General features: G+C 32.8%; 1 protein-coding gene across 4 annotated transcripts in view; it reads left to right on the top strand.

The window, feature by feature from the left end:
• The window catches only part of LOC129230874 (DDB1- and CUL4-associated factor 13-like), a 130239-nt gene that overhangs the window by 8213 nt on the left and 96525 nt on the right, over positions 1 to 25501 (top strand). For 2 of the 4 annotated variants that reach the window (XM_054865205.1, XM_054865202.1), the window contains exons 1-2: positions 16443 to 16520; positions 24488 to 24593. In XM_054865205.1, the coding sequence (XP_054721180.1) occupies positions 24524 to 24593 (70 nt within the window). In that variant the 5' untranslated portion in view covers positions 16443 to 16520; positions 24488 to 24523. The other 2 variants (XM_054865203.1, XM_054865204.1) reach the window with 2 other exon arrangements.

Raw genomic sequence — 25501 nt, 5'->3', positions numbered from 1 at the left:
GAACAAAATAAATAAAATGTGTACTCACAGTTTATATATGGTGGTAGTTTTCTTTTCAGTTGATTGACCATTATTTCTTTTTACTTATCGAATTCTGTAATCTTACTATCATTTTATTCCACTCATGATAAAAATTAAAAATGGTTTAACTAAAAACGCGAAATCTCGCCAAGGCTACTTTGCTCGCACAATTCCAAAACTATAACCCTAAACAAATTTGGTGAAACCTTTCAGCTGAGAATAAAAGGAATAAAGTAAATTCTTTCTCTGTTAAACATTTTTCATTTTGTTCTACGATAATAACTTCAAGAAAATATTTTGCATACTGTCCATTCCAACTAAATGCTGCTGTAAAATATGATTAGTTAAATTAATTTAAGATTAAAAAAACTCATATTCTTACAAATTCATACAAAACAATAAAAAATTTTACCTGGTATAACGTTATCCAATTTTGTTAATCCAGAGTTTTCTTGTTTACGCTTCCACCATTTAATACTTTTTTGAAAGGAATAAGGAAAACTAACATTATTTTGAGAAGTTCGAGAATACTACTAAGGGACGAATTAATTTCTGTTGTTGAAGGCGTTCTTAGACATGTTGAATGCGTTACTCAGAACAAACTGACCGCGTTTACGTCAACAGATACACGTGGAGCGCAACGTGGCAATGTTTTAGTTGCATTCGCAGTTTTATAAATCACCGCAAGGTAGCGTATTCGAGCGCTGGAGTTCCGAATTTCTGTAGCTGAAAGCAAACTAAGACACATCGATTGCGTTAATAAATACTCAGAACAAACTGCCTGTGTTTATGTCAACAGACACACTGGAACGCAACGTGGCAATGTTTTTTAGTTTCATTTGCAGTTTTGTAAATCACCGCAAGGTAGCGTATTCGAGCGCTGGAGTTCCGAATAAAAGGACTTGAAAAAATAAGCTTCATTGAGATGGTTCAAGTTCATAGACTCGTTCGGTTACAAACAAAAGAACAAATTTGATGGTAGCAGTAATTAATCAGTGTAAAAACCTGTATCGGTTCAAACTATCATGAATTTGTAGATATTGTATTCGGAACTCCAGCGCTCGAATACGCTATCTTGCGGTGATTTATAAAACTGCGAATGCAACTAAAACATTGCCACGTTGCGCTCCACATGTATCTGTTGACGTAAACGCGGTCAGTTTGTTCTGAGTAACGCATTCAACATGTCTAAGAACGCCTTCAACAACAGAAATTAATTCGTCCCTTAGTAGTATTCTCGAGCTTCTCAAAATAATGTTAGTTTTCCTTATTTCTTTCAAAAAAGTATTAAATGGTGGAAGCGTAAACAAGAAAACTCTGGATTAACAAAATTGGATAACGTTATACCAGGTAAAATTTTTTATTGTTTTGTATGAATTTGTAAGAATATGAGTTTTTTTTAATCTTAAATTAATTTAACTAATCATATTTTACAGCAGCATTTAGTTGGAATGGACAGTATGCAAAATATTTTCTTGAATTTATTATCGTAGAACAAAATGAAAAATGTTTAACCGAGAAAGAATTTACTTTATTCCTTTTATTCTCAGCTGAAAGGTTTCGCCAAATTTGTTTAGGGTTATAGTTTTGGAATTGTGCGAGCAAAGTAGCCTTGGCGAGATTTCGCGTTTTTAGTTAAACCATTTTTAATTTTTATCATGAGTGGAATAAAATGATAGTAAGATTACAGAATTCGATAAGTAAAACGAAATAATGATCAATCAACTGAAAAGAAAACTACCACCATATATAAACTGTGAGTACACATTTTATTTATTTTGTTCTGAGTGAATTTGAATAAATATCAGTTTTTCAATTCGATGAAGAAAAAAAAACGAACTTAACAACATTTACTGGACATTTTTCCTTAACCTAATTCCACATAAATGATTTAAATAACCTTTGTTACTACAGTATCCTATGTAACATATTGTATACTAATGAGCATCGACTTGTAGCGCATGCGCGGTTGCCAATGCTTTGGCTGGGAAAGTCAGTCCATGGAGTGTGAATAAAACAGTTAGACGTTCATATTACTTTGTCCTCCTTATTTTGGTATTATCATTCCACACACGTTGAAGAACCCAACCCTGGATGATTTATAACTATATAACATGGTGGCAGCTCACGGAACAACAAAGTGGAAATTGATAACAACCTGTTAAGTGCGCTCAACAAATCTTGATTTGGACCTTGCAAAACTGTAAGTAGAATTTTTTTATTTCGAGATGGAAGCCAAATCGCCTACAGCATTATGCTTGGAAGGTAACGTTCCAGAAAATTGGAAAAAGTTCAAACAGAGATTTAATTTTTATCTAGAGGCAACAGAGAAAACAAATAAGGCGGACAAATTAAAAGTAGCATTGTTGCTAACATGTATGGGCGAAGACTGTTTAGATATTTTTAATAGCTTTGGATTAAGCTCCGCGGACTCTGAGAAATACGACGCTGTACTAAACAGTTTTGATAATTATTTCGCACCGAAGAAAAATACAGTTATAGCCAGATACAAATTTTTCAATTGCGTTCAGGGGGAAAACGAAAGTGTTGATTCTTTCGTGACGAATTTAAAAGTTTTGGCTAAAGATTGCGATTTTGAAACGCAGGAAGAAAATTTAATTCGAGACCTTTTAATTATTGGCATAAATGATGTGGCAGTCAAAGAAAAACTTTTGATAGAATCGGATCTAAATTTAGAGCAGGCCGTGAAATATTGCCGTGCTAAAGAATCGAGCACTAAGCAAATTCAACTAATGACTCATGCGTCTTCGGTCCTTGCAGTAAAAGAGAAAAAGAATTCAAGCGCTTCTTTAGCTATTAACAAGCGTGCGTCATCGAAAAAGAAAAACATCGTGGATCATTCCGAGAGTGAAAGAAAGGCGGAAGTGAAAAAGAAATGTTCAAAATGTGATTCTTATCATCGCTACGGGAAATATTTCGCTTTCGGAAAGCGGTGCTACAAATGCGGTAAAGAAAACCATTTCGCTAGTGTTTGCAAGAATAAAAAAAATAAATTTAGTGGATAATACAGATGACTCTGATGAATATGAAACCGATAGTAATGAAATTAGTGTAGCATCGGTTGTTGACGGAATCAATTCCGAGTGGAAAGAAAAAATACATATTAACACCACTAAAGTATCTTGTAAAATTGACACGGGTGCGGAGGTCAATATTCTTCCACTATCATACTTTAAAGTAATTAAAAGAACTGAAAATATTAAGAAGACTAGTAAAATTTTGAGGTCGTATACAGGACATTCTTTAAATGTCATAGGAACTTGTGAATTTTTGTGTAAATATGGCGATAAAGCTGAAGTCTTGGAATTTTATGTTGTTAAGCAAAATTCGAGTATTTTAATTGGCTTGAGTTCTTCTGAAAAGTTAGGATTTATTAAAAGAAATCAAATAATTTCAGTTGTTGAAAATGTTGATTTGTTCAAAATGTACAATGATGTTTTCACTGGCAGTTTGGGTAAACTTTTGTATACATATGACATAAAATTAGACAAAAATGCAGTTCCAAAAATTTCTGCACCTAGAGTTATACCAGCGTCTTTAAAGGGAAAAGTTAAGGCAGAGATTGATAACATGGTGTCAAAAGGGGTACTTGAAAAAGTTACTGAACCAACAGACTGGGTTAACCCTATTGTTGTAGTACAGAAACCAAACAAAGAAATAAGAATTTGTATGGATCCCAGAGGCTTAAATAAGTATATTAAAAGAGAGCATTACCCAATACCAACCCAGCAAAGTCTTTTTTCGGAATTGGAGGGAGCTAAATTTTTCAGTGTCTTGGATGCCTCAAGTGCATTTTTACAAATTCCTCTAACAGAAAAAAGTTCTAAATTGTGTACCATTGCCACGCCTTTTGGACGCTATAAGTTTTGTAGATTACCGTATGGATTAAGCAGTTCACCTGAGGTGTACCAGAAAACTATAGAAAATATATTTATTGATATAAATGGTATTTTAATATACATTGATGATATACTTGTTTTTGGGAAAACTCAAAAAGAACATGATGCCAAGTTAAAAGCTGTTCTAGATAGAGCTCGAGAGCATGGTTTGAAATTATCTAAAGAGAAGAGTAAAATTGGAATGGATTCTGTTAAATATTTGGGTTTTGATTTATCGAAGAATGGACAGTCTATAAATGAAAACAAAATTAAAGCTATAGTAGAATACGGCACGCCAAAGAATAAAGCAGAACTTCAAAGATTTTTAGGTATCATTACATTTCTAGGAAAATTTATACCAAATTTATCTGACAGAACAGGTATATTAAGGAAGTTACTTGGAAAGAATGTAGAATTTGTATGGAGTTCAAATGAACAAAGGGCGTTTGAAGACTTAAAAAAATGTGTTACAAACTCTCCTGTTTTGTCTTTCTACAACAAAGATAAACTCTCCACAGTGTCTGTAGATGCAAGTCAATTTGGACTGGGTGCTGTTTTGATACAAGAGGGTCACCCAATTGCATACGCGTCATCCTCATTGACAGAGACACAACAACGTTACAGTCAAATAGAGAAAGAACTGTTGGCAATTTTAATTGGTTGTAAAAAGTTTCATTATTTTATCTTTGGAACTAAATTTTTGGTTGAAACTGATCATAAGCCTCTAATAGGCCTATTGAAAAAGCCTATAGATAAGTTGTCCCCAAGACTACAGCGTATGGTTTTAGAATTATTTAAATATGATTTCGAACTAAAACATGTACCAGGTAAAAAATTATATATCGCAGATGCATTGTCTAGGACACCGTTGAAAGGTAGTGAAGATACTAGTTTTTTAGAGGCCGGAGCAGCAGTTGTTCATACAGTCCTATCAGCTACTGATGAGAAGACCGACGTTCTAAAGATTGCTACTAGAGATGATCCGGAGCTAATTTTAATAAAAAAATACATTGAAGAAGGTTGGCCGCAAAGTTTTAAACAGATGCCTGAGAAAACTAGAAGCTATTGGGACAAGAAAGCAGAACTTCACTGTTACAACGATTTAATATTTCTGGGAAATAGATTAGTTATTCCCACAAAGATGAAAGCTGAAATTTTGCAGAACATACATTCAGCCCATCAAGGGATAACATCTTGCATAAACAAAGCTTCAAAAAACGTATATTGGCCAAATTTTTGTGAAGATATAAAAAAATTCATTAATGCATGCACAATTTGTCAACAACATCAACGTGCTAATGTAAAAGAAACTTTACTACCATACAGTATACCAGCACTGCCATGGGAGGAGGTAGCTATTGATTTCATGTATCTACAAAAAACAGACTATCTTTTATGTGTTGATTACCATTCCAAATTCATAGAAGTTAAGAAATTGACAAAGAAAACAGCAGAGCCAGTTATCAATGCACTGAAACAAATTTTTAGGACACATGGTATACCACGCAGGTTGCATTCTGATAATGGTCCACCGTTCGATAGTAGACTTTTCCAAAATTTTACTAAGTCGTATGACATAGAGCCTGTAACATCGTCACCTAAGTATCCAAAATCAAATGGAATGGTAGAGAAAGCTATTGGAACGATGAAATCAATTTTACTAAAAGTTATTAGAAGCAAAGGAGATCCCAACCTAGCAGTACTGGAATACAACAGCACTCCAAAATCCAGTTTGTTATCACCGTCAGAAATGCTTATGGGACGAAGACTTAGAACTGTAATGCCACAGAAAACATCTCTTCTCACACCAAAGTTCCCAACAGATGAAACAATAAAGATTTTGAAAAAGCAGCAAAATAAACAGAAAGAATATTATGACAGATCAGCTGTAAAACTGTCAACTCTAAAGAAAAATCAACCAGTTTTCGTACAGCTAGGGCACCGAGATTGGGCCCCAGGAACAGTTATAGAAAAGTTAAATACACCCAGATCTTACTTAGTGAAAACAGCGGCAGGAAGTGAACTTAAAAGAAATAGAATTCACCTTAGACCAGATGAGAGTAAAGAAAACATGGAGTTGGATGTAGATAAGGAAAAATGGGATACTTTCACGCCGAGAAGAAGAACACCGCGGATACGGCTCCTTATGCAAAACAAACGCACATGGTAATGTTAAAGGTATTGGGAGCGTGGCGTTAGCTGTCGAAATCAGGTTTTTTCGTAAAGAAAAATGCTAACAAGCGGTTGTGCGTGTAGATGAACGAATAATGATGATAAGGAAGAATGCAAGGAGCAGGAAATATCCCTCAAAATCCTTCCACATTCAACTACAGAGCTAAAAAAAAAAATCGGTTGTCAATGTCAAATCACGATATTCAAGGTTGTCACAACGGCCATGTATGACCACAAGGATTTTATCTGACTAAAAAAAGAGTACTGAAAACTGATGCTGTGTCAACTTTTTCTTTCTTTTTGTGCAAGCCATCTTGTAAGAAGGAGGAATACAAATTTTATGCCTCGAGCTGCTGAAGCATAGTAAGTTATTTCGTCATTAATTTCCACTTTATAGTCGTTACGTTAACATCAGTTTTGCCCATGTAAAGTTGAATGATATGTATAATACTTCTTGAATTTTCATTTATTCCCGTTAAAAAAAATCAAATAATGGAATTTTTATAAACAAATCATTCATTTTTTTTCAGTTTTTTTTTTTTTTTTTAGCTTTGAGTATCAAAAAATGTTGTAAACTTGTCTCACTATTAGTACAAAAAAAAAAAACTATACCACCAAGTGCAAAAAAACTATAAATTATTTTCTCTTGTTGAATACAAAGGTTTATTCTACTAGTCCTGCAATTACCTGAATTTATTCTTATTTCCTTCATCCCCCAACATTAGTTCTCAGGTTAAATAAATTTTCAACATTCATATACAGCTCATGCATTCCATTGATTCAGGTATATTAATTGTAAATTCATGTGATATTTGTCAAGTAATATAAATAATGTACAAAATTTTAATGATTAAAACTAGTCTTTGGAGCTGTGCCATATTTATATCTTTTAAATCTTAGTAATTTCCTGCTGAAGAGATGAAGAACACTTATTATTCTATGTTTATCATTGGATGATTAAACATATTTTCTATACTGTATACATATTATGTGATTCTCCAAATCTCGTACCATAAATTGAATGCCAAGCAGTGCACCTTCAATGCAAAATTACTTTTCTGAGTACCTACAGGTCTGCTTTACTGTTATACTATGTTCGGTGTGAGGGCCCAACGAGAATACAAACATTTTTGACAAAGCTGTTGAAGTGAAATTAAGAAGTGCATTTCAAACCAATGTACATTACAGTAGTCTCGTTAATCAAATTTAAAAATTTCTTTAAAAATCCTGTTTTTTCATAGATATAATTTTAAGTTATGAAAGTAAAAATATAACTCTGAGTGCAAGAAAGATTCCATTTATATTTTGATCTATTAATGAAGCATTTTCATGACCGTGCTTCATTGAAATGTCACTTGTGTTTGAAACAGAAGATAAGTAGACTAATTCTTTGTTAGGAAATACAGTCAACTCTCGATAACTCGAAGTCCCATGGGCTAAAACGTTCGAGTTATTGGTACTTCGAGTTATGGGGAATTTTCACAACAGTCTCAAAAGTTTGGCATCCGATGAAAACTTCGAGATAAAGGAATATTCGAGTTATTGAGATTTGACTGTAATGTGGAAAATTATTCATATGTTTTAAATGTCTTGTAAACAATTCTAATTTTTGTAACAAAACGTAGTTTTTTTTTTTCCATCCCGATACAAAATTATTATGCCTCTTTAAGGATCTCTTTCGCTTTTTATACGTAGTATCCTGATTTTTGATTCTCCAGCATTACGAACGGGACATTTTTTCCGAAAATCGCTCATTTGTTGTTCATTAATATTCTTGCATTTTCAACAATTGCTTATTTGTGTTTTTTTTTTTTTTTTTTGAGCAATAACGATTGCTAATTGTTTTCATTTGACCGTCCTTGGCGTTGTGGTTCCTTTTTCAGCTTGGACCTGGAGCCTCTGCAGGCGCGGCTCTTCTGGTCCTAACCACTGTCCTCTAAAATCAGCTCGGCGGTGGTGTTCATGTCCTACTTACACACACGCTCATACACTCACACACGCTTTTACACACATACGCACGCGCCTTCATGCATACACACAGGTCTACGCACACACACAAGCCGACACATGCACGAACGCGCGCCTACATGCACAAAACTTTAAACACGTAACCGCCCAGGCCCAGGAGAAGGGGCTGGCTTGGAGGGACAGGAGCTGTTTCCAGAAACGATAACTCCAATGAGTAGGGTCCTGTCGCAACTCATGATTGCAAAAAACATAATTTGGATTCAAAATTTCATAATTCAAATTAATTTTTCTTTTTTTTTGTCAAATGTTGAATTTTGATAACTTTTCTACAATTTTATTCATTTCTTTTATTTAAAATATTAGGCAAAGGACAAAGTGTGCTAACTCAATGAAGGCTTGCATCCATGAATATTTTTGAGAACCAGTCAATTCAAGTAAATATTTTTCTTTTGGACATTTAAGTATCACACTAGAGGTATTACTTTTAATATCTTTTCTGTTTATAAATGATTTTTTATTTTTCAAAGTAAATAAAATATTTGTGTAATGTCCTTACATAAAATTATTGATTTTCCAAACACAATTTTGTATTTTTTAGTTTCCTGCTGCATTTTCAGATGGATGAACATTTATAAATGGAGAAATGTTCCAATTCTTACACCTTCATTGGATACATACCTGGTATAAAATTTTCCCATTAGTTAGAACTATCTAACAACTCTTGTAAATGATTATTACACCATCAATTCTTAATGACATTTTAAAAATAGTAGCAAATAGCTTTTCTTTTCTGTGATGGAAATATACCTCCTGGGGAACCCGCCTTGCTTCTGCAAAAAGGGGTAATGCGCTTATTGCATCATACCTCCAAAGTGGCATCCACACTAGAGTGCTTTTGATCTTAGATCATGTTCAGAAGCTGTTTTATGATGCTCCAGTCTGGATGCCACTTTAAGGTAGTGTGGAAATTGATGCAGAACTTTATTTTTCTTAAAAAACCTTTCATACTCAAATGAGAAGGATTTGCATGCAACTTATATTTCTAGGTTATCACAGTTGAAGTGGCTAACATCCCATCAGATTCATTGGCATAGCGAAAAATTTTGCACACAAGAAGGCTGATTTTCATAAAAACAATGGATTTTTTTTGAAAATAAAATTATTTTATTTGAATGTGTCATTGTTATTTTTTATACAAACTGTTGAACATTCAAAATTGGTTTTAAGACTAATGAGTAATATGTATTTTAAGCGTCAAAAAGTTTTCCTCCCAAACAATAGGCAGTCTGATTAGTAGTAAGTAGTGAATAGTATGGATAAGAGGGTAATTTTTATCAATTTACTATTAAAGAAGCAAAGTTTACCAGGGTAAAGTAAAATAAAATATTACAACATACACACACAATAATCTATATATACGCAACAATGGCTTGATGTGTCCATATGGTAAAACTATACTTTGTATAATCCATGATTTGCTGTGTAGTGAGAGATTTCATACTTAGAACATGCCACTATGTTGTTCTCCATGGCGGGGTAAAATATTGAAAGTCCATATATACTTTTCAGTTACTTACCGCCCTATAGCCAGGGTTAAGGCAGAAATACATGAAATACACCGCCAGCTCAGTCAATTCCAGCCGAGGACTGCAGTTTTGTGCTTATTAGCACTCATCAGCCCGGCATAAGAAGTGAGTGAGATGGAGGTGGAAAACCTCTTAAGGAAGCCTAAAGTGCCAAACAAACTGGTAGCTAATGTAGAATCAGCACCGATGACCAGACGAGTGACCGAACCATTGCTTCGGTCACTCGTCTGCTAGCTAGTTTCACAGCTAGAGAAACAAAATGTAAACAATAATATACAGTGAATTTCCATATATCACATCTTTTTAAACTTTTGGTCAACTTATCAAAAAATTCACGTCTTACAACTGAAAACAATCAATATAAACTGATAAAATTCTCTATTAGAATCCTATAATATGTTATGAATCAAGTGAAAGCATTTAGTAGAGGAAAGAAAAAAAAATCCTTAAATGGTATCTTGAGAAGTTTCTTCAAAGAAATGTCGGGTTCAAAGCTATGCAAAATATCACCGAAAGGCAAAGTTGTCAGATTTTGTCCACCCTGGGAAAAACCACCCTATCCACCTTTTTTCAGTACATTAAAATTTTCAAATCGAAAACGCTGAGCTTAATAATAATAAATAAAATGTGTAATATGTGTAAATGATGAATCTGTAACGTAGCAGTTAAATTTTTTAATGCAATTAAAAATTAAATCATGATACAAAAAATCATGAATTTTGGGTCCAGTATCAAAAGTTATAAAATGAATTAAAAAGTTGGTGTTGAGAAAGAAAAATTATAGTGTGGCTCTGATAAATGCAAGCTTGACCTTGACTACTTCTTTTTGGGAACTTCAATGAAAAAGGGACGTGTAATTGCTGCACGGATTTGGGTTGGAATACTTTTGAGAAACTTCTACAAAAGCAACCCAACTCAATTTGGTGCCAATTACCCTTCCTTGATGTCCCAAAAGAATATAAACATTATCAAGGTCAAGCTTAAACTTATCAGAGTCACAATACACATTGAAATGAAACCAGTACTTAATATGACATTAATGTAAATTTAAAGTTAAGCTCTTTTGTTCCGGTTCAAATTTAATGCATTTTATATGTTTTCACTTTTGGTTCAATATCTGAAGCAAACTTAATGAATCATAACTTCTTGTGGTATCAGCCTAGGCTGTTTTAAAGTGAATATGGATTTAAATGGAAAAAATAAATTCATTAAATGCAAACAAATATTTTTATTAAACAATACAATGATACAGACATGTACTATTTTTACATTTGATTGCCTTATGATTCATAAAAACTAATGTAATACTAGTTTTCAATAAACAGATTTTTATTTTCCAATACTCATGCTATGAGAAAATAATCCTTTCTTTTTCTTGTAATAAGCAATAATATATGAGTTTTAAAATTAAAGTTGGTGGTATTATAAGATTTAAGAAAAATATAAAAGCAACAAAATATAACACTGCAACATACAGAAAAATCTATCATGCAGTAGCCATTTCGGAAGGTTAAGTCATTATTGGATGGTGAAATTGTAGACTATAAGTAGGATTGCCAGAAGTCCTGGTTTGACCATGACAGTCTCGGTCTTCAAACAAAATCTCGGTGTCCTGGCTGGTTTACTTCACGTAGCGGAAAAAGATAAATTTGATTACAGATGACCGAAAAAGTCCAAAAACTCATTTCTGTACCTCAGAGCCAGACTGACACGAGTCTATAAATTGCGATTTTCTGCATTGTATGTATAATCCTAGTACATATTGAGTCATGCAAACGTAATTCTAAAAAAAAAAAAACAATCAACTGTAATTATTTACCAGTGTTAAAAGAGGGCACCCCTTATCCTTTGAATGATCCAGACAAATGTTCCTTTTTTTTCCTATAAAGTAGCGATTGTGGACATAAGTTAGTCTTGCTCTGAGGTAAAGTTGACCTGTAAAATTAATATTGGATTAGCTTGTGAGGAATTTTTACAGCGAGATTAAAAACAAAAAAGACTTTCTAAAACAGTCCTGGCCAATGCAAAGAATGCGTAAGTATCGTTCAAAGTTTTATTTCTCATTCAAAGCTTTCCTTCCTACTAAAGTAACTTAAAAATATTAACGTGTAGGAAATAAAATATTTAAATGTATCTGATTGCATCATGTATTATTTATTACCCCTGATTTATCATTAAAATTAGTTACAATTTATTCATGGCATTGAGCACGGGTGCCCACAGAGCGGGATTATGGCGCAAATTGCACTATCAAAATTTTTGGAGGGGATTTTTTAATTTTTCTATTGAAATTTATTTATTGGTTCATTTTTGATTCAAGTTATTTATTTTATTTTATTTTGTTTATATTTCATTTATTTATTTAGTTTGTATGTGTATGTGTGTTTTCATTGGCATATCACAGAACTTTTCTAATAAAATAATGATGATAATAATGATTAAAAATAAATAAATAAACAACTAAAAAAAATGTTAAAAAATTAAATTAACTTATTTTTAAAAAATAAAACATAAAAAAGAGAGCTAGAAAATAAAAAAGGGGGGAAAGAGGGTTGAGAAAATTTGGGGGGGGGGGGGGGGAATGTGACCAGATTTTTCAAGTTAAATATCAGGACACATGATGGGGAGAGGGGGGGTTGAGTAGCTTTTTTTTCCCACAGGCTTAATATTTTACGTAACAGAAAAATGCCAAGAAATAACTCAAATGTACCAATAAAGAACTCAAGTTGAAAATAATTTAATAGTATTGATGTAAAGAATATTGCATCACACAACAAATTTATTAATCAAAATTATTATTTTCATTTGTACTTGCAGCGTATTAAACATTAAAGAATAACATTTTACATGGTGTTCTTACGTTTACTGACAGCAAAAAATCGAAAAAGCGTTTAAAAAATCTAGATTGTATGTTATATTTCTTGTGTGACAGAATTTAAACAAAAAAAGCAGGACCTTTTCGACAAAGCGAGACACTTTGGCGGGACATTCCCGCTAAGACAAAAAGCAGGACGTCTGGTCACATTGGGGGGGGGGGGGCAATTCTCAATGCCAACCCCTGGCATTGAGAATGAACCACCCTCTAAAACTCTTTAAAAAAAAACAGGGGTGGGCAATGTCATTCTATTTAATTTCTGTTCACACACACACACACATCAGAGGATTGTTCATTCAACTCGTTCATTTGAACTACTTCGTACATTTGAAAAAATTGCAGATGATCTCTGCACAACATACTCACTTAGACTCGAAAGGTTTCATAAGATCAGTAATACTCTTAAAGAAAAAATAACTAAAATTATTTTAAAGTAATAAAAAATGCCTATGAAAAATTGATCAAAAATTTTTATTCAGATTTAGATGTATATAGCAATTATAGTTTTTTTTTTTTTGTAAGTCATTTCTCAGTTGCCGAAACGAAAAAGTAACAACAAATGTATTGGTAGCTCAGCCGGAGTACCGAAGAACTTAATTTAAAAAAAAGGTACTCACCTAAATATTAGAGAATTTCAAAATTATTCCACAGTACCGATGAGAACAGAAGAAAAAAAGACAACACTTTTTTAAATGGGGGACTAATTAGACAATCTTTATTAAAAATCCCTGGATATTGAATGTAAAATAAGCGACTTCAAAATCGCCAAGCAAGTTAAAAATAAATTAAAATCAATATAGAATGTAGCTGATAGGAATGTTATAGAAGATAAAATGATCACCAGAAAAGTGATAAAAATTATTTTTAGAAATAACTTTGGTGACAGAAAGCGTGAGAAGGATTTCAGCAGGTGCTTGGGACAAGAAGTGGAATGTCCAAACATTTTGCTAGTAGCCCAAACCAGTTACACAAAACATTGCTTAATGTAAATTTAACTACATTGGAAAATAAAAAATTAACTGCAATGGTTAAAGAAAAATGATGAATAACGCAGAAAGTAAAAAGGTTCGAAAAGAAGATATTGTACTGCATTGAGAAAAAGGAAATTTTTGAAATTGATTGCCCATTAAAAAATTAAAGATGAAAGTATTTTTTTAAAAATACGATTTTATCACAAGTGCATCAATAAAATTTTCCAAATGCTCACCGTTCAAAGGAATGGTTGTTCATTTTTTAGTTAACGAACGGATCTTTCATTTTAAGGGTTCGTTCTTTTTCACTCGTTTGTTCATGAACGACAAATCCCTACCCTTTTGAATACTTGCTACGCTGAAGGGTGGGGGGAGTTTTTCGATGTTCCGTTTGAACAGTACAAAAATCTGGCTCGCCTAAACATAAGCCACATTAAATTCAAGAAAACTGAGGGTTCTCGCAACAGATTGAAAATTGCTTAGCAAAAAACAGTCTGCGGGATAATGATAATGATCTGCTATCATCATTCACTGCAGTTTGAATTTTTCGACTGTCAAGAAATAAAGTCCTTGTAACATTGGCGTAGACAGAAAAAAATTGAAAGGGATGTCGCTCCATTTCAGAGGAGAAAGGGTGAAGTTTGTTTCAGTTGTTTTGTATGGTCATAAAAGAAACATTTCTGCTTTTCCGAGGGATGGATAATCACCAAATGTCACTGTAATGTGACTGCCTAATGTCATTCATTACACTCCAGTTACAGAACAGAAAAATTGGTTGACTTTGAAAGACAAAACCAGCAGAGAAAAATAGGCAACTTGTTTATTAGTTGTCCATTAAATCAAAATTCTGACTCTTTAATGCTTAGAATATCGTCAATAAAAAAGACACTGTACATAGAGTAAATAAGAAACCTCATGCACTATTTACTTCTATATATCGATCTAGAACTATAAAAAAAAAAAAAAAAAAAAAAAAAACACATTGTATTGGTTAGGAACAAAAAATCAACTATTTATTTTTGATCACCTGCAGTTCTTTTTTATTTTATAAGGATGTTTGCTTAGTTAAACACTTAATATCATTTCATGATTCTTCTGTAATGTATTAAAAAATAAATAAAATACGGTGCAGAATCTCAGGAAAAATAACTTTTCATTATTTCCATTCGTAGTTCACTTACATGCTGGTTCGAAACAAACTTTTCTTTACAAACTTCCAAGCCTTTCATTGGTTTTGCAAATCATATTCATTTCGTAGGCATCGAAAAAATTTTGCTGAAGTTTTCAGAATGATCATGTATTTCTATTGTTCTAAAATCTTTTAAATATTACGGCGAGACTAATAAAATGCTAGTTTTACCCAATTTTTCACTGGTGATGACAAGTAGCTGAAGCTGGGTGGTCAGCAATGGCTTCCAAAACAAAGCAGCAAAAGCTGCATAGATCACGTGTCCTATGCTAAAGTCACGTGTCTTATGCAAAACAAACCTGCTTTGACGTCACGTGAAAGTATCCCATTAAAATCACCATCCACCCAAATAGTAAGGGAGGATTCATCTGAAAATCCAACTGAGACTCTGCCTGATAATGTCTCAACCCCCAAACGAGAAAAACGCATAATAAGAAGACCCCTCAGGTTCCAAGACTATGTTAAAAAAAAAAAAAAAAAAAAAAAAAAAACTTTTGACATTTATTTCCCTTGAATATTTTAGTATATGTTTAAATTGTGATTGTTTTAGTAGTTTTTGCACTTATTTGTCTTTATCATTTTAATCTTTAGTGCATGCTTAAATTGTGTTTGGTTTAAATCATTTTTTTTGTTTAAAAAAAAAAAAAAAAAAAAGGACGTGTAACATATTGTATACTAATGAGCATCGACTTGTAGCGCATGCGCGGTTGCCAATGCTTTGGCTGGGAAAGTCAGTCCATGGGGAGTGTGAATAAAACAGTTAGACGTTCATATTACTTTGTCCTCCTTATTTTGGTATTATCATTCCACACACGTTGAAGAACCCAACCCTGGATGATTTATAACTATATAACATCCTACTGAAATAGAAAGTATGCAAATAAATTTTCTTGAAAATATTTATCGCAGAACAGATTGAAAAATCCAGAAAGAACGTTAAGAATTTGAACAATAAAAAATAAAAGTTCGCCAAAAATCTGTTTATAAGGTTATGGTTTTAAAATTGTGTGAAAGAATAATGTATCTTGACAAGATTTCGCATATCAGGTAAATCATTTCCATGACGAATGAATTAAATGCATGATTTCTTTAGATATCCAATCATATAGTCATAGAAATAAATTATCTAGTGTTAAACGTTACTCTTGACAGTCTGCCACGTATGTGCACTATGTGACAAAAATGTCAACAAATGCCGGAAATGTCACGAAACTGAACTTAATATGTACTAATGTATAGAAAAAACGGTACAAAATGAAAATGCCGTTCGAAGCGAACCAAAAATTTATGAATTCCGAATTCAGCATCGTGAAAATGGCTGCTTCAGAACAACTTACTGTGTGTTCTGCATTAATTGTTTACTTTCGTAATACTTTTTGGTTTTTAATCTCTTTCTATATGGGTCAGAATATCCACAAGATTTTGAAAATTAATTTAAAAAGAATAAAGCGAAAAATATCATACATACGAACAAAAATCACAACACTTTTAGCATTTTCTTCGTTACCACATGCGTTTGTTTAAGTTTTTAATTCCGCCATTAGACAGTGACTGCAGTGTCCCCTATAGTTCGTTGGAGTTGCGAATCAAGAAAGTAACATTGAATTATATATACGATTTGAAAAGCGTAGCGACAATACGTTTTCCAATCTGTAAACAAACTTCTGTCCGATTTCGGCTACCGTACGGTCACGTGCCAACCCGTCTAACAGGTCACTTGTCAGTCGGCATCCTAGCTGTTTTGACTCCGGAACCAGGCAGCCGGCAACGGAGTCTCGGCCTGAGACAAAACGTGTGAATTTTTATCTTCCGCTGTTTTGTTTTATTCATAGAAGTCAAGTGCGTATATTTTCTAAACTTTTTACTTTTTCGGTAATTGAAAAAACAAATTTTGATAACAAATTTTATAACATGCTTCATTATCTTTGTTTTTGCACTTGCAAGGGAAGCTCTCTCACGTTGTTTTCTTAGTATTGTCATTTCGAGTTTTCAATTGTAGAAAAGTGAAATTAAAGAAGATTGAGATCATGCTCGCTGCTTAATCGCTGAAACCAGGATAGGAAATTCTGAGATTTTTCGGAAATTCGATAGGAATTTGGAACACTAATTGAAATCGTTAAAAGTTTTTCAGGATTATAGTTACCCTTCCTCTCCTTGGTTTCGCTCAAAGCAAAGTATCCATTAGAAAGCTTTATAGCAATCAAAAATTCGACGGTTCATAGGAATTCAATAGGAATTCAATGAGAGCGAGGTACAGTGAGACAGTCATAGTTTGGGCAGGGTGAGACTGTCTCACTATGCCCCATCTTGATTCAAATGGGATGTTTTTTAAATTTATTTTATGCTCCAAGAGTTTTCAACTTGTTTATTTACTTCACAGGTATTTTTAAGTGATCGAAAATGCGAATTAAACCACGTAAAGCGAAAAAAGGGACATTTTCTGACAATTCCATATCCTTTATTTGTAATTAACCTACTACTCTGGCATTTTTTCAGACAAAGTAGATCAAAAAATCTGTATGATATAGCTAAAACTGATACCAAAGTACCTTCTTACTCTAGTGTAGCAGTTTGTGTTTTATTAGGTTCTTCGAGTTTTAGAGGATATCTAAAGATTGCATAGAGAAATGGTTTTATCAGATTATGTTGGCGTGTGAAAATCTACCTTCTGGGCTAGATCGTGAGATACTTAAAGGGAGACTTTGTTCTCACAGAATTTGGCGTCAAACAGAAATAGTTCTATAATGGCAGGGTTGCCAACTGCTCTGTATCTTGCGGAGTTGCTCTGCAAAAATAGCGAAACTCCGCAAAGAAGTTATTTTGCTCCTACATTTCATGAAAGAGCATGTTTTCTAGCAATCACGCAAAAACCCCTTCACCTCCATTTTGCCACGATCTTCTATTCAATATTTTTGCCGCCGCACATACTTTTTCTAAGGTAGAAAAGATACTAAACTTTATTCTGTGGATGGGGAGGGGGAAGGCATAAGAGTGACGATGCAAGCATTAGCTTGAATTATTTCGAAATCCGCTTCCGTAACACTCACTCATTTCTGTCTACTATGTCATTATACCACTTAAACCTTCATATCTTTTTGTAGAATTTTTTTTTTCAACTCTTCTTAAATGTTTTTAATATTTTTTTTTTTTTTTTGTAAACACTTGTACTCTGCTCATTTTCACGCTCATTTCCCAATCGAGCATTTTCAAGTTACTGCAATCTGCGCAAATACCCCTTCACCTCTCCTACCAGCACGGGAAATTAACGCTGCTTATACTCAAAGCATGACATAGTGTTTAAAGCTGTTTTATTAATTTAAAAATAATTATTTTCATTACTAGTGCTTAAAATGATCACAAAAGCTCAAAAACCATTTTAGATAAGTGGGTTTTTTTAGTTTTCTTTTTAAATTGATTTTTATAAAATAGACCGAGCTGCTCCACAAAATTTCAAAGTGCTCCTTGAAATCGCAACAGATGCTCCTCATTCTGTTTCTCCAAGGTAGGCAACCCTGTAATGAAAATGTGCAAAAGGCAGCTGATAATTGAAACTCGTGCATTAGCTTTTTGTGCAAAAGTAAAACCATTTTGAATATTGTTATTTGTACCAAATGTTGCTTCAATTCCAAACAAATAATTAACTTGTTGTTAACATTCCCTACGAAAAGAAATGGTAGAAAGCAGAATCGATCTTTTTTGTGGTTTGAAAATTAAATTTTTATTTTGATGTAAGGTGAAACTTGATTCCTTTTTTCTTTCAATATGATTTAATTTTGATTTTAAACATTGAACATATTATATTTCACTCAATATCCTATATGCTGTCTCTCTGTGCCTCATATGCTGTCTAATTGTGTCCCATTGGCTGTCTGACTGAACTGTATGTTTGGGGTACCATGAGACAAGCTTTTATGTTTCCTTTTTTTATATTATTTCAAATCACAACAATGTATTGTATATTTAAACTCACTGAAACATTCTTTATATTTTTCAGTAAATTTATACCTTTAAAAAGAAAAAAAGTGGAAAGTTTTCACTTTAAAAATACAAGAGGCAAAGTGAAAAGTAAAATATTTTTTGAATGAAATATTTTCTATTTGATTATGAAAAATAGTTTTTTTTATCAAGTGATTGCTGCCCACCATGTCTAGTGGTGAGAGAAGTCTGACCTGCGATGAGGAGGTCCCGGGTTCAAATCCTAGCTCGGTCATGAATGTATTTTCTCTCTCGTTTCCTTGTCCTTTCTTGTTGTGAATATGTTGTTGTGCTGTGAATGGTTGCTACTCAAAAAACAGATCCTTACAAGGGGGCGCATATGCAAAATTTTAACGAGGGGGGGGGGGGGCTCAAATATTTTCCCCATGGTTTAGCAGAATATTTTCCGCATGGAAACCGATTTCAGCACAGATTAGATATATTAAAACTTGACATTTTTAATAACTTATTCATTAATGCCTGAAAAAGAAATTTTTATACATTTTTATAAAGAAAAAAGCATTAAAAGTAAGGAAGTCCTCATTTATAAGGAGGGGCTTGAGAACCCCCCCCCCCTTGCCCCCCTATATGGGTGCCCTTGGATCCTTATATGCTGTGGAAGTCAGACTTACACCAAGTTATGGTACAATTGGAAAAGTTAAGCAAGTGCATCCCAAATTGTCAGCCTAGCTGTCGTGTGACAACATCAAGTGACTGAATAGATAAAAATATGAATATATAAAAGGATAGATAACAAAACAAAAAACAAATTAACTAATAAATGAGAAAAATAAATGAATGAATAAATAAGTGAATTATAAAATGAAGGGATGTAATTGAATTAATAATAAATGAATATGTAACAAAATTATTTAATAAATGATTGCATTTAAGTAAACAAAATGAGCTATTTCATTTTGCCCCACATGCTCTTGCTTAATAAGGAACATGCATAATTTTTAAACTTTCTTGTAAATGAAAGGTCTTGAAAAACAATGGCGAAATAGACCAATAACACCTCCTTTAAACAAATTTAAATAATTAAAACGATTTTTAAAAGCGATTAGTCTACGCCTTCACAGAAATAAAACTATCGTGCAAAAAGAGATTGTGACATGAATAGGCACTTTTCTCCCTGCGTTCATTCTGCTAGCCCTTTACATTGCAATGTAGGAGCCCAAGAACGTAGAATCAATGCATTCCAAACAAGTTTAAATCCCTTCGGGATGGCAAGTTGCAGAAGCTAGTGCTCCCTCAGGACGGCAGCTGTTACAGGCCGGAGCGATTTCTCCCGCTAAGCTTAATATGCAATTTTGGAAAGTACTCATTACATAATAATGGATAAAATGTACACTTCACGTAGAAATGAAATCATTTTTTGATATATTATAAAATATATCAAGATTTCAATTACAACAAAAAAATTTGATGAAAATAATAGTATTTAACAATAAAAATACAAACTATATTGTTTTTTACTATAACTAGAAGTACAAAAATTAAATAATATGTTTTGTACAAAACGATAAAAATATTTCCCCTTAATGTTATGAAATACTGGAAGAATATTGTAACAATTCATATTTTAAAATTGCATGAAAAATTTCAAAACTCAGATCAATACATATCGCGCATTTCACACTTATGGGTGGTGTTCGATCTTTTTTTTGTGCTTTGAGCAAACTACACATCTCTGTCTAAGTTCTTTGCCTTTTTCAGCGTATGATTTTGGAAAGTAACTACTGTATGAAGAACTCCAATAATTTATAGTGTTTTCACTGTTGCCCGAAAGATCCATAGATGGATCAATCATAAATTTAGATATTTACTCCTCAAAAAGATAACGTGTTCACCATGGCTACACAAATGAATCTGAAAGAAAAACCTCTTGCTAGAATATCTCTTATGAAATCCCATTTTAAAATGGAATCAAAACTAGAAACAACCACTTCAAAATGAGTATGGTTTCCCTTTTCACTTGGGAGCACATGTTTATATTTTCTTTTACAAAATCCAATAAGTCACAGACACTTGACGGACCCCCCATCCTGACGTCTGAGTAAGTAATGCCATCTGATAGTAAACATTTCCTTCTGAGACACCGAAACGCAAACTAGCGTCCTGGTTCGGATGACTGCGTAGTATTCGCTGTAATGCAGGGAAGCGTAGTTTGTTCGAAACGAATTAAGGCATAAGCTAAACGCATTCAGAGCTCAGAGTTCATAAGGGCTTCACAAGTCACAAGGCTTTATGTATTGGTTATTTTTTGTCTGCCCCCCCCTCCCACTTCAATAGGGATTTTTAGTTTTATGAAAGAGTGCTTATTTTAACACTCCGTCGGGTGCAATATGTTGTTGAACACGATCGGGCGCATTGAGCCTGGGAAGCACACTTTGATCTACTGATCTTTTCTACACATGTTCACATTTTCTTACAAAAAAATTGTCAACTACAAACACCAAAGAAGAGAAATAAAACAGTTTTTCATGATTTTCGAATGTAACAAGTTTATTTGAGAAAATGAATATACGTTTTTCCATGAGCTATTGAGGGGTTTGTGGCTAACTAAAGAATTCGGTGTGCCTAATAGATCAGTTGCGCCCGACGGAGTGTTAAAAGCATTTAGCTCGTAAAAAATGGGCTTTCATACTTTGAGGCAAAATTAAGGCATTTTTTTTCTTTAACGGTGGAGGGGGGATGAAGAATATATGAAGATATTTTTGTAAATGAATCATATTCAACGACAAATATCGATATTCAATAGAGTTTTTCGTTATATTAAGAATTTGGTTTTTAGGTTGTATGGCGGTTTTTCGATTTAAAAATATGTTTCAAAATGCAATGCAATTTTGATGTCCTTGAGGATTGTACTTAAATTTTAATTAGTTTACTTCATCAGAAATCTATTTATATTTTGTTTTATTTAATTTACATTTTTATTTTTATTGTTACTTTGCAAAATATTTGGCCGTTCTTACTCAAAATTATTATTTAGAATTGATAGTACTGTAAAATCCCTCTAATGCGGACACTAACGGGTCTATTTTTTTTTGTCCCCAATAAGAGAGGTGTCTGCAGGACAGGGGTTTAATAATGTTATTTGCATTGGAACTGGAGAATTAATAATTGTCCGCATGAGAGGGGTGTCCGCCTTTGAGGAGTGCCCGTTAGGAGGGGTTTTACTGTAAAACATAAGCTAATTTTTTTTTTGACAAACAATAAATAAAAAATTTAGCAATAAATTAGTTCTATTTATTTATTCATTTATTTGTTTTTGCTGTTGCTGTCCAGACGAACCTTTCAAAAGCGATTTTTCAAATATCCATTTTTTCAATTTTGATGTTGCTTAAATATGCAAGTTAAAATTTGATTATATTGTTTAACAAATAATAAGTGTTTGCATATTGTTGACTATTAAAAACATGTAGTTGAAAATTAATAAAATTTTCAGTAATAAGAATAACATTTCTGAGTTTTAGCACCATGAGAATTTGTTTCTCCATGAAATAGAACTATAACACAACAATCTACAAGTAAAATACAATTTAAAAAAAAAAAGCTTAACATTGCCTGTCATTTACCTTATATAATGATAAAATCAAGTACAATATAGAATCAATGTTTCTTTACACATTAGAAGAGTGTTAAAACTAGTTTTTGCAGGGTTCGTACGAAATTCTGAAAATTGCTTGCATATGGGTCTTTCTACAGAAACGTTACTTTTGAACGCAAATATTTTTCAATTTTGAAAAACCTTTTTTTTCTAGTTTTTCCCCCATCATACATGAAAGTGTTACCTACTAGAAGTAACCATAAACAATGGCCCAGCTAAGTTCCAATTATTTTACTCATAAATAAAGAAAATTAAAAAATGCACTTTGTTCACAGAAATAAAAAAAAAGAAAAAAGCTTTTAATATTTAAAAATTGAGGCCAATTTAGTATCAAAGTAGTAATTTTGTTAATTGTGCAAACAATCAGCTATTTTAATGTTCAGTGGGAAAAAAATATTAAGCTTTCTTAATTAAAGTAGGGCTTGGTTAGTAGTTTCAAATTTAGGTTAAAAAAAAGTATTTGATAAATTTATGGATATACTGGCAATTTATAATTATGCTAGAATGCCTAAAATTGATTTATTTCCCCTCCATCATTTATTTTCACCTCAGAAATAATGACATTGATAAGGGTCTGTCATGGAGGTGAGGAGTTTACCATTAATATAGGCCTAATAGATACGTTTTTCAAGGAACATTTTTTTTTCTTTGTTGCTTACAAACTGCACATGCTAAGCATATGATAACATGTTCACTTCTTTTTTTTCATTAATTAACATCCCTGAAATTCATGTTCACAGAGGTGAAAAGTCAGAATAACCACACTAAGTTTTTGAAGCAAAATCTATCTTTTTGTTTTTCGGCAAAAGTTTCACCACTTAAACTATGATTAATGATGAACAAGGTGGGCTCCCTTTTATCATGGAAAACTAAATTTGAGGTCTTTCCTGCCACATGTTAATGAGGAACGACATTTTGTGTTCAGGTAGCGGAGGTGAGAATTTATTGTGTGACAAGGGTCCTACTGAAACAAACCAAAACACAATATTAAAAATTTTTATACACTTAAACAATTAGTATTTGAGACACTTGTGAAAAGAATAATAAATAAATAAGTATATACTTTTAATTAAACAAGTTATTAAGCAACATAAAGAGTCAAACCATGTGTCTGACATGCCACGGAGGTGAGAATTCACATGTTGTGAACAAAAATATATTAAAATAAAAATTATTATTAAGAAATTGTTGGCATATAGATATATTTTTGATAAATTAAAAATCATTGTTAAATGAATTGTTCTTTAAAGTTTTTACTGTAAAAGAGCCGTGTGACAGAAAAGTTATTTTTTGAAGAATGACCCATATACTTAAAATATTACCAGATAGTTGATGCTAAAGGAAGTAAATATTTCACCCTTTCACTTTGCCCCACATTTCTCCTTGTATTGTTGTATTTTAAGTCTTGCTTTTCAAGTTGTTTAGTGCTTAGCTTGAATTTTCTGTTGTTCCCAATGCTCATTCTATTTTTGTTCTGTGCTTCATGTACTAGTTCTGATAGCAGTACTTAAGATCAAGGCTGCCAGGGGGTTATCAGTTCCTAGGGATTTTGCCTCTGCTTAATGATGTAGCTACAGCGTTCCCTAAGTTTGCCGCCCTTTTGTTGCAAATAAAACTAATTTATTAAACGGAGAAAAATACTTAAAATAAACCAAAAAATAAATTTAAGATGAAAAAAACATATTTCCATATTTTTTTTTCGTTCAAAAAAAGGAATCCCGCCGAAATTTGCTCGAATGATTTTCCACTCCCGCTATGAAGGCAGAGAAAAAACAAGCAAGAATGATATGTTAACAAGAAAATCATGTGTTTTATATTAGAGAAATTTTATTATTGTAGTCATACCAAACTGCTAGTACGGAGGAGACTTTTTCCCCCCTCCAGCAACAGATAAAAAGCATGATTTAATCATTAGAAAATATGTTGCATTTCTTTCCACGTGAATCGTGTCAAGTTGCAGCCCCCAAAATGGCTTCGCCCGGAGTGGACCGTCCCTTCTGCCCCACCCTAGCTGCGCCAGTGCTTCTGCTGCCCCCTTTTATGGTGCTGCTGCTTTAAATGTTTGCATCATTGATCAACCACTTGGCAAATAATCCTATCTGCTCTTGCATATCACTAATTGTGTACACAAGTCCATTGTTATATCGAAAAATAATGTTAATTTTAACAGCCAAAGGTTTATTCAAATTATATTGTAAGTGATCATAATTTGTTGCAGGTATCTGCCACAACTACTGATTGTATGTAGTTCAAAATGAAAGTGAAAATACTTTCAAGAAACCCTGATAATTATCTGAGAGAAACGAAAAATGATATTCATAAAAGTAAGTAGTAGTTTTGTATGAAACCCTTTTCTGTTTATTTTAATTGTTAGTTTTTTTAAGGCGTTGTAACCAAATGTAAAGCTATTCTTTTGTGTTTTACCTATGAAAGCAGGATTGGGTTTCTTCTAGGTATGCACCAAACATATTGGCCGATTGCTGATTAATGGGCAGAGTCGATTAATGATTATGATGATTATTTTTAATACAAAAATTTCTCCATCACCTTATTTCTTTCCTTTTTTAAAACTGTTTTTTGGGGTATGATTTATTTTTCAACATTTTTGTGATTGTTTTCCAAATACTTCAAAATTTCCTTCAATTTCTATGAGCCAATTTTCATACTATCATTAGTAAAGTTTCATGATATTAATTAGGCTATGTGAAGTACCTAAAGATTCTCTTTAGACTTTTTCTAAACCATTTAGAGAATTAGCACCTGAATCTAATATTGCCGACCAAGAGGAATAAACTGGAATGTATTGATCTTGCTGGTGCATATGCTGCGGAGCTGGAAAGCTATAAATTGTTATCTTTGCAACCAAAAAATATTGCAACCCCAAAAGTTTCCATTTTTTGGTGGAGGTTAAAAAAAAAAAAAGATGGGTTTCCATGTCTGGAGTAAATTAGGGATGGTTTATTAGTCATGCTTTACATTACAAGAAGCAGGGCCGGACTAATACTCCGTCAGTCCATGCCCCGGCACGGAGTAAAGATTTTTGAGGGGCGCAAAATTACCAAATCAAAATATGAAAAATATTTGCAACTGAGCTGCTGAAAAAAAAAAAACTAAGTTCTCTGGAAAAAATACTGGCGCCATCTACAAATGAAGAGGGCGCATCGCGATATCCCTTTATCTATTCTATAACCGTAGTCTGCACAAGTTTGAAGTAAAAGGTGCTAGTTCTTTT

This window comes from Uloborus diversus, chromosome 1, assembly GCF_026930045.1.
Source record: "Uloborus diversus isolate 005 chromosome 1, Udiv.v.3.1, whole genome shotgun sequence".
NCBI classification, from domain to species: domain Eukaryota; kingdom Metazoa; phylum Arthropoda; class Arachnida; order Araneae; family Uloboridae; genus Uloborus; species Uloborus diversus.
Note: the sequence above shows the minus strand (reverse complement) of the source record. Positions and strands in the feature narration are given on the sequence as shown.